Consider the following 11032-nt stretch of genomic DNA (forward strand, 5'->3'; position numbering starts at 1 on the left):
CTAAATATATAGTATATAATATTAAATTTTCAGTGAAACAGTGTCTGACAACACCCCATGGCACAAGGTGTCTCCAACATTGCTAGTAAAGGCCCTTGCCAGTAAAGTGATATCTCAATTTCTCTTCTTTAGAGTAATTGTTGATTTTAACTATTTCTTCTCCTGGTTGATGTTTAGTGACAAGCTGACTCTATAATGAGGCAGAGCTGACGATGAAATAAAAATGTATATTTTTTCTGATTGCTTGGTGTGAATCAGTCGGAAGTGCTAAGGTCACTTTCCTGTTCTGATATCAGTATTGGCGATTGAATTCTCTGCTGATTTTATGGCAGTGAGTCTCCTGGGGATAGATAATCATGGTTTTTGTATGACTATTATTAATGCCATTCATCTGATCATAACAAAGACTTGCAAGGATTTATGATAGGTCTCTTTAATGGGAGTTCCCTTTTACTTAGGTGACTTTCTTCTTATGACCATCAGTGTTTTGGTGGCCTTACATATTCTAATTAACTACTGTAGTTCGAGATTGATTGGTTGTGCAGGCTTTCTTAGTTCCAGTTGGCATGCCCTGATTTACATAATCAGAAGACATAATAGTGCTAAGCAATATATTACAAGTTTCATTTCAGTGGTTTGGTTGTTACAGGATTATGATTGTATCTCTGTACCTCTTCCTTTTTGGTGTTATATAGACTGCTGAATGCTAGATTGGCTTTTTTGTAGAACTTCTCTCAATTGGCTAACATATGTGTATGCTAAAGTCTCAATCTTTTAAGTACCAGTTTAAAAAAAGAAAAGGGTCTAAATCTTTCCTACCAATCATATAGTCAAGCTTGAGTGCCTCCCATCAATGTTGCTCTTCCTCATCTTTAGTTAGTCCTTTTAAAACGAAGAAATCCTAGGATATCCGTGACCCGCATTTTGCAAGAAGATGCAACCGTTTTCATATTGCTTTTAGCACGTATAATTTTGCTTATATACTAGTATTGGATTTGACTGCTTATTTGGGCTGGAGAACTTGCACTTGTGTTTTGTCTCGTATTTCTTTTTTTTTTTTTGGATACGTTTTCCTGTTTCATATTTCTGGGAGCTCTTAGCATCTGTTGTTCATTCGAGCTCTCAATAGCTGCAGCTTTCTTGATCTTATTATTTGGACTTGGTTATAACTTCTTTCTCTTTAAGTATCTGTGTGTGTGTGTGTGCGTTTTGCCCAATTCTGCAGAGGCTGTACCAGAAAAGTCAACCCCCCCCCCCCCCCCCTCCTCAGGTGACTGCTGTGCTGGGGAGGGGATCTGCTTTGAAGTCTCTGATAGTCGAGTGAAGGTTTTTCTTTGATGAAACAGTTAAATGGTTTAGTCACTAACATGGTGGATAGTTCATCTTAGCATCCGATCTGTTTCGTCTAGGAGAAAATGCTTTCATCTTTCACCGACGGAGTTGATTTGAACTCATGGGTGATAGATGGGCACAGGGCATATAAATTCATCTATGGTCAAACGCTAAACTTGCGACAATTCTGATCTGGGAACTCTATCAACAACATAAAACAAGATTAAATCCTGGGTGGGAAGACCGTACAAGGCAAATATACGAAAGACCAATTAGAATTTGTAAATAAAGTAAAAAAAAAAAAAAAAAAACGTAGCTCAGCATTCTGTTTCAGTTAAATATTACAATTCAGGTTAAGCAGTAAGCTCTGTAAGCTCCAAAACTTTGTAAACAGCGTTTCGGGATAAACTGTTTCCAAACTATGTTTTCTTCATCAAAATAGAGAAGAAGCCCGACCCCTTAAAGAAAAAAAAGTAGGAAAATCAAATCGGTTGGTGAAAAAGAAAGGCAAGGATAAATAAGCACTAGCAAAAGTGAAAGGAGGAAAAGGAAATAAACAGAAGGGTGGGTAATAAGTTAAGGTTAATACAGTGATCAAAATGAAGTGGAATGATTGTAGTTACTTTAAGCAGCACTTCTACCATAATGTAATACCATGATATGATTAGAAGCTGTAGTGGTTGAGGATTGTGGAGGAAGCAAAGTGAGAGTGTCCCCAGTAGTACTCCATATATGATCTCTTACATGCTGCAACGTCAAGAAAGAATGTAGCTGTTGCCCTCTACATGTTATCTCTATCTGAAGTTACCGCCATCACCACCAACGTTATACATGCACCAAACATTACCAAGTTCTATTAGTGAATTGAAATAATTTTGAGTTAAATACAAGCACAACTTATTACATACACAAATGAACTTCATTACCGGTTGGCAAAGCTCAGACTATGTTAGTAACCATAATCAAGGGGTGATACCATGGATAATTACTCAACTTTTACTTCGTTGTATCAAAGTTGCTAAGCTATTTTTTTTTTTTTCAACCTTGGTTAAGTATCACCATAGAGTTAATGAACAATAAATCAATAAGCGAGATTCGTCTCCATCCACAGTTGATTTTGCTACTTCTGACATAGGCATTTATCAAACGAGGAAGAAAAGTACAAAAGCACTACTAGCGAAAGACTTATATGCGTACTTATTGATTTAAGATGGGACTACTGCTTGTAACAAGCGTATGTGTTATTTAACCAATTCATATACCCCTCCGTTTCCAAAAGGATTGTTTTACTTTTTTTTATTAGTTTGTCTCAAAAACGATTGACACATTTTGATCGTTAGAAATAATTTAACTTTATGAGATAATTTATAATCACACAAATATCTAAAATTTATTTTGTATCATACATTTCAAAAAATTTCATTTATTTCTTAAATTTCGTGTTAAATTAAACTAAGACAATTTTTTGGAACGGAAGGAGTAGTTTATTTCCCAATGTGCAGGTCAAATAGCGTCGGCTTTACTCCATACATTCTCTCTTTCGTTTTCTTTTTCCCAATCATGTTTTGCCTTAGCAGAAGCTAATAAATTACTCCTAGTAGAAGATTAAATGAAAAGAGAGAAAAAGGGTTGAGCCATGAAACCGACCAATAGGGTCGAGGCTGGTGCAGCCAATCCGTCCCACGATTGAAACTGATCCAACTTTAATTATATTCTGGGACCCACTTATTAGACTTTTCTCCTAAGCCTAAATGATTATAGCTTGGACTTCATCTATAAAAATAAATACTCCCTGATTATCAAGAAAAGACTTCCCATATTTGAGATTTTATATATAAAAAAAAAGGTATGACAAATTTTTTTTTTTTAAAGGGATGGATCCAAAAAGTACGGCGAGGAATCAGCATTATTTATATTTTTCTATTATTATAGTTATCAAAATCAAATACCTAACTCTACATGGGCTATGTACATGATACACATTCTGCACCTCACGTTCACGTTATTTTCATTTGTTCTCTTTTCTTCATAACAGAATAATTTAATCAGAAAAAGAAAGAAAGAAAGAAAGAAAAGAAAAATAGACACACACAAAAAACACAAAGAAAACAAAAATAGGCACTCCTATGTCATATATGTATGTATGTGTCTATACACACATTGTGTGTGTGTAAAATGAAGGTCAATATTCTGTGTAAGTTGAATGAACTTCTTATTTTGCTATACATGAGGGGCAGTAGTAGAAATAACCCCTGTCATGTACTTTTGCTAACAGATTAGGTGTCCCAATTTCATGCATGAAGGAGGTAAGGTCCATGTCCTCCTCCAATCCTTTTTGCTGCGCAGATGGGAATACACGTGGTTGGGTTATGCCGAACCCCCAACACCCTTCGGTCACTGACATGGTGATTGGCTTAATTTAAAAAAGAAAAAAAAAAGTCAATATTTCTTCATGGATCATGAAGTGGCCGTCCTTCATGCCTTTATCTTCCCAAAGCATAACTGTTTTTTTTTTTAAGTCAAAATTAAATTTATCATTCTAGTTGACATCTACATCCTTAAAGCAGATATATATATATATATATATATATATATATATATATATATATATATATATATCGGAAAATACCTAAACACCCCCCCCCCCCACCACCCTCCCTCTCTTTCCCCCTAAATTTTGCGCTCTTTATTCAAATTCATCTTAAATTATGTCCGGTCCTAATTACCCCTTGTATTTGAGGGGTTTTTTTTTTATTTATTTATTTATTTTGTTTTGTTATAATCATTATTGGTCCTAATTGCCTGTGTGTACTTGAATTTTCTATAATCGGTACTCTCTCAGTAGAAAAATGGTAAAAGAAAGAAAATTAGACTGTATTTTAATGGATGAATAGAGAAGATATATGGAAGAAGGTAAGGAAATAGCCATTGGAATGACTTAGTATAAGAGGAAATGTAATTTTATATTTTTTAACACATCAGAATATGATACAACTGTTATTTTACACTCTCATGCGCCAAACGTCATTTGAAATCACTTGAATTATAAAAAAATTAAATACACGGAGTAATTAAGAGGATCGTAGGTATTCAGCCTATGTTAATCTTTTAAACTACTTGTGTATACTCTCTTCAGTGTTGTCACTTCGGAAAGTTTAAAAAATGATTCGGCCTGTATATTATCAATGACTCATGCGTTGCTTATTTCCTCGACATAGAAGAAATTAAAGGGGCCCTAGGTTATATTTTCTTAATGAAGAAAAAGGTAGGTCGTAGATGAGATATGATAGGATGTTTTTAATTCTATCATAGTGCAGCACTTACAAAAAAGAAATAATAAATGATTAATAGAGAGGAAGGGGGACCCTACAATCCGCCATGGGAAAGCTGACTTAAAACTAGCGAAAGCATGACGAAACTCATATGAGTATATAATAGGGGCATGCAAATGGGAGTTATTACTAATGTAATATATATATTGAGAAAACACAGGGTCCACGTGTGTTCTTCATGGCCCTACGATATGATTCCCATGTCTTGTTAATATCAAACTTTTTCCTGATTATTTCTATGTTTTTTATATGCAAAATGCATTTATGTCGTGTCATGTTGGGATTTTTGTCAACTAGCATACCAAACAAGATAATCCAAGTAGAACATGTTCTTTTCCCTTCTCTTAAAAGTCAAACGCACCATTGCACATTTGCACTCAAACAAAATCATTATCAACTTCTACTTAAACACTGTAGTAAAAGGGGAAAGAAAAGAAGCTACCCGCCTTGATTTCTATGGCCATCTTTTTGCTTTAACCCATTGATCATTGCCCTACGACTGTTATCCTAATTTCTTATCTTTCTAATTAACAATATCTCTATTTTCTCACGTACGTACCTTGTGCCTAATGATTGCGACATATATCATATGTGTGTGCCTACATGTATAATGCCTGGTATGAAAGTAAATTTACAGCCGAAAAGCTAGCAAATCCATACTATGATCTATTATCACTACCCAGAAAAGAGAAAAACATAATAATAATTGACGACTGATGAATTCTGTCGTCACTAAACAACGAAATCAGTTATTTATTTGGTGACGAGTTATTGAATTTTTTATTAGCTACAAGCTATTAAGCTACATATTAGCAAAAAATCGTATCTAATTCCTGTTTTTCTTATAGTGAATATGATCTAGTAGCATGTTTATCTATATATGTAAAGTTGTTAAATCCTACGTCTCTCACGCATAGCCGTATACTATGTAAACAAGACCAGAAGTCTGACTTGTACACAAGAACATCTATATATCGACGAGCCATATATGATGATTTAATTAGGTCCAGTTCATGATATACTTAATTATGTACATCATATCGATGGTCCCAAATGGGTATTGGGCCTAACCAATCTGAAAAGGGCAAATTAGGTTGATGGAGAAGGGAGCTTATTACGCAACGGAAGAAGGCAGAAGATGAAACAGTATAAACTATCATTCATATTGTTATATGAATATATATCTTATTTCCTACCACTTAAAACCTCAATGATTGGTTACTTAGTTGCATGACATGTATGGTCAGTAGGGTTTTTAGAAAGCTTGGGTGCATAGACATGATAGCCATGTCCATTTAACAACAAGACTCAAGTCAACTAGATTAGGATTACACGGTAACAATTAAGAAATGACTTAAGAAGCAATATTTAAGTAGAATAAATACAACCTATATTCTTCTATGCCGGCCCCTATTACATAATTCAGACCAGAAATATGTCTGGTTGAGTAACACGTAGACCATAAATTTCTCATTTTCCTTCATAAAAAATCTTTTGTTTTATCCCGTCAACGAGAGACCAAAAACACATGATTGTTTTTATAATTTTTTCTTGTGGATGCAGATATATAGGTGATTTATTTGAACTAAAGAAAGGTATTATTTGAATATTCTTCTCTTCAGGATATGAAATGTAATTAAGGACACATTAATAAAACCATATGGTTTCACATTAGCCGGGTGTAGATGAGTTGACCTTGTGAATGCATTAAATAGTAATTCCTACCCAAACAATAGGAATGTTTAGTTAGAAACACAATGTTCTTTTGTCTAAATTAAAAAAAAAAAAAAAAAAAAAAAAAAAAAGGAACAGAATGTTGTATGTCATGCCATCTAACAACCCTCAGATTAATTATAGAGTTTGGGATTATTGGCTTACTATGTGCTAAAGAAAACCCTAATAACAGTTGTTTCCGGTAGGTGAGGAAAAAAAAAAACTTATTATAGGAAAGCATCTTGGACAAATTTACAACAAGAAGCACTTGTGTATCTCTTCGTAAGCGTAAAAGGTTGTTGGGGCAAATATTATTTTCAAATTAGTATGAATAAGTTGTATTAATACTAATATCATTTAGAGAAATGTTGAAGAGGAACAATTGTTTGATTGGAAGAGTTTGTTCGGTCTACATGCATGCAAATCACCAATTAAGGTCAAAGAAGCAGACAGAAAGAATTATATCCTCGTTCACAAAATATATTTGGAAATTCTTTTGCAAGATAAAAAAGGCAGCTAACGATAAATAACAACTGGAGATTTCATGTTCCTAATACCAAATGACATGCCAAATGAGATTTTTTTTTACATTTTCTGTTAAATGATTAATTAGGAGAAGTGTTATGTAGATAACAAATTAAGCAATGGTCAAAGTAAATCCTCCTCAGCATGCCAAATTGACTGATTACGAATAGATGAAAAACATACATCTTTAGGGGCAGCCCGATTCAAAGCATCCAGCGGTGTGATGTAGATAGTCTACCCTAATGTAACGTTAGTGGCTACTTCCTCGGCTCGAAAACAAGTACGCCTCAATCCAAAACTAATTGAAGTAAGCTACATGAGTCTTTATATATAATCCTCTCCATTAGCCAATTTCACCCACATACATGTACAACAAAATTCTTTTCCCCCTTGACATGATATAGCTAGTGGCAAGTCACCCTTCCTCGCTTCTCTTGTTTTGTTTGGTAACTAACTTTTCCATTAATCACCAAATAGAGCTTTACAAACCTGATAGCATGACTATAATACAGCCTGCTAATCTAAAACAACTCTCCTAAAAGTTATGTAAGGATTCGCAAAGAGATCTATTATATCTTGGGCCACTCCACTCATTACCTTATTATTTTGGATTGATATTCAGATTCTTTCACATTAACCTTTCCAGATTTTCAAAAGGATACTTAAATTTCTCTACTTTTGATCTTCACTTAGAGATAAGAAGAAGATGAAGCCCTTCTCTATCACTAACAGTTTCTGCAAATTTTGCGGAAGTGTTAAGATTTAAAGTTTTCGATTATTTTGGACTAACGAGGAAAAGAAAGAAGAAGGAAAGGTTCATTTGAAACTTCCAATGTGTTAATTGGGAAGGATAACCAATCAGAGAACAACAGAAAATAGGATTATGTATATAGTTTATAGCCATGGACGAAAAAGAATTGTGGAGAACTGTGAACTCAGCAAAAGAGTCGTATTTCTTATACCAAAGAAGAGGAGTCCTCCATAATTTAAATAGAAGTTACAAGATCTTCTAGTAGCGATGGAACTCTATAGGATGAACCTCATCTCTAACTAACAATATCTAACATACATGTACCATTTGAATTCAAGAATTTCTATTCCCTAATGAGCCAATTCTTCATTTGAGGGTCAACGTAAGATAGAATAGAATGCCATAGTGATCCGGCTATGTACCTTGTTTCTTAGTCTTTATGTTTTTCTTTGGAAGGAAGCTAACGATGATGAATAACTAATGTTAGCTCCATTTTCTTGCTATTTAATCTAATTAACAACTTAAACTGTTAGCGAGAGTATGCTTTTGTTTAACTTAATTATGTCTCCAGCACTCCTCAAACCTAAAATTCAAAAATATATATGTAAGCAAGCGACGAGTTCTTGATTCTAACAGAAGGATAACCTGCTACTAGATTCTTACTAAAAATCCTTATCCTTGACTATGTGCTACTTAGGTTTCCAAGAATTACTTTCTCAACTTAAAGATATCTAAGAAAATATAATATGGATGAGCAACAAATGGGGTCGTTCCAGCAAAGATTAAGACGTTACTATCACCCTCACCCAAGTAAATGGAAAAGGGGAGAACAGTTTGTATATATAGTGGTTTTTGCGGGTTGATCATAAGGTGGTATGTAGCTTTCTAATTTTACATTTCTTGCTTCAGCCCTACACCTAAATCATTCCTTGATAGAATAACAATAAATAACTTAAAAGCATGGAGCTAAAGACCCCATTTTTCGAAATAATGCATTTCCTTAATTAGACAAAAGAATAACAATCCACACGATAGGTTTTGAGCATGCTGTTCAAGATCAATAAGTTAAGGGATTAAGCTAATAATACAAAAGGAGAAGACCGAATATGGCTGCCTAGAACTAGAAATATACTGCCCACCTAATTATGAAGTGATGTCTCAATTTATAAATATTACTCCCCAAAAGAAAGCATTTAGCTTTGCTGTTCCTTTCATGTTTCGGACACAAACCTTGTAATAATTAATGGTTCAAACACTTTGGTCTTAATTTCTTCGAATCCTTCCGTTTAAGATATTCCAGGTGAATATGAAGCTTTTACGCTAGCTAATAACAGAAGTATTATTTCAAACTAGAAAAAGAGAAGGCTAAGTAAATACCTCTGATTCGTTTTCCAGTTGGAGCTTATTCACCAAATATTTCAAGACTAATCGTATTGTCATTCTCCCATCTCTGAAAGAAATAAACAGGAAGTTAAACACAGGGAGAACATATTAATCAACTAGCTTGAAAATTTTATGAAACTTAGAAGTTGAAAATAAGAACGAGAAAAGTTGAAAAGAAAGAAAAGTAGTCGAAGTAGATAGAAGCTTACTTGATTCTGAGGTAGCTCTTGGATATCTGATGTAAACATGGCTGTTTCTCTCTGCATCGTAAAACAGTTGAGTACTTTATAAATTATGATAAATTTGATGCTAAACCTAAGCAGAAGAAAAAATGCAGAAAAAAAAAAAAAAGCAAAGGAAATGAGAAGAAACAATTAAGCATTAATAACATTGTCGTTTTGCTTACAGGTTTAAGGATGCTTGTAGGGAAAACCATATCCCAGAATGTGGTCTCCTAGGAGGATCAATGACCCTGAAATCAATACTGGGTCCCGATACTCCTATTCCCGCACGAAGAACTGGAAATGGTCGAGCACTAAACTGTGAGCCTCCTGCTATAGGCTGATTATAAGAAGAAGAAGCAGACATAGGCCTAAACCCCCAGTTAATCTCTTGTGGGAACATTCCACAACTAGTTCCAGTAATTCCAGGATATTGTTGTTGTTGCAAGAATAAAGATGTACTAGTTGTATACGGTGGCGGAGGAGGAGGCGGAGCCGTTTGAAATTCAGGTACCTGATATTGATGAGGAAATAATATATGTGGGGCGGCGTCGGCTAATAAGGTTTTATTTCCTTGTTCATAACTACTAGTACTGCTAGTACCACCTGCAGGTCCGGGTGGTAATAGATCAAGTTCTACCAATCCTAATCTGCCGCCTGGCGGTTTCTTCTCATGATGGCTGCTACTGCCACCACCAATACTTAGTTGAAGCCACCCTTCTTCTTCCTTTTCTGGTTCTTGAACGTTGTTATTATTATTATTATACTTGGAGCTGGCTGAGTGGGCTTCTTCGTTAATACTTTCTGTTCTTGATTCATCTTCAGCCATTGAACAATCTGGAGGTTTAACAAGTGCAAGATCAGATCCTAAACAAACTTCTTCTTGGAGTTGATGATGATAATTACACTCATACCCTCCTTCTTCTTCTTCTAGTCGGCTCATATGAACAAAATTTTGGTAACTACCAAAACCATAACTATGAAAAAGCTGTTTAGAGAGGTTCTGAGAAGGATTAACCATAGTCATATTGAAATTCCCCAAAACCAATTGCTAGCAAACTGATTATCTGGATTAGTATTAGAAAGAAGAGAGAAGAAGTAGTTGATGTTGTTGAAAGTAGACTCTTTAATGTAAGCCATGGAATACAGGAGTATTAATCTTCTTCTTTTCTTTTTTCTTAAAGTCTGCAAGGGAGAAGAGATCTGCTTTAGCAGTTTTGGGCATGTTTTTTTGGTATTATGGAGATGGAATCAAGAGAGATAAAGATAGAGATACCCATTGACTAGCTAGCCCCCAAGGCCAGAAGATAAAAAGTCTATAATTCCAACGTAGTACTATACGTGCTCTTTTTATCCTCGACAAAAAATCAATGGACAACCAGAATAATACCTGCAAATCTCACTTTCCATTAATTCTCTTTGTTTGGAAGCTTGTGAGGGATGATGTTGCTTCTTTTTTTCTTTTCTTTTTCCCCACGGGTAAAATAGATGGTGGTCAGTCACTTGCAAAGCTATATTAATACTCCCGCTGGCCCAATTCAATATTTTCAGGTATATGACTGAATATTAAGTTTAAGCGGAAAAAAAAAGGTTTAAGTAAAAATAAAAGGTTTTCGAAATTGTGACTTACAACATCCAATAGATAATTTTGTATCTATAAATACAACAACAACACACTCAATGTAAATTCACAAGTGGGGTCTAAGAAGATTAGGATGTAGGTAGACCTTATCTCTATCTTTGTGGAGTAGAGAAGTTATTTCTGATAGATCCTA

General features: G+C 34.6%; 1 protein-coding gene across 1 annotated transcript; it reads right to left on the bottom strand.

The window, feature by feature from the left end:
- Positions 1 to 398: 398 nt before the first annotated feature.
- On the bottom strand, positions 399 to 10724 carry LOC132640799 (protein LAX PANICLE 2-like). Its single transcript, XM_060357570.1, has 4 exons — positions 9443 to 10724; positions 9246 to 9296; positions 9031 to 9103; positions 399 to 2130 (listed from the first exon to the last, which is right to left on the bottom strand). Exons 1-4 carry the CDS (start codon positions 10282 to 10284, stop codon positions 1957 to 1959), a joined length of 1140 nt encoding a protein of 379 aa, XP_060213553.1. The 5' UTR covers positions 10285 to 10724; the 3' UTR covers positions 399 to 1956.
- Between the last annotated feature and the right edge of the window lie 308 nt (positions 10725 to 11032).

Source organism: Lycium barbarum, chromosome 5, assembly GCF_019175385.1.
Source record: "Lycium barbarum isolate Lr01 chromosome 5, ASM1917538v2, whole genome shotgun sequence".
NCBI lineage: Eukaryota > Viridiplantae > Streptophyta > Magnoliopsida > Solanales > Solanaceae > Lycium > Lycium barbarum.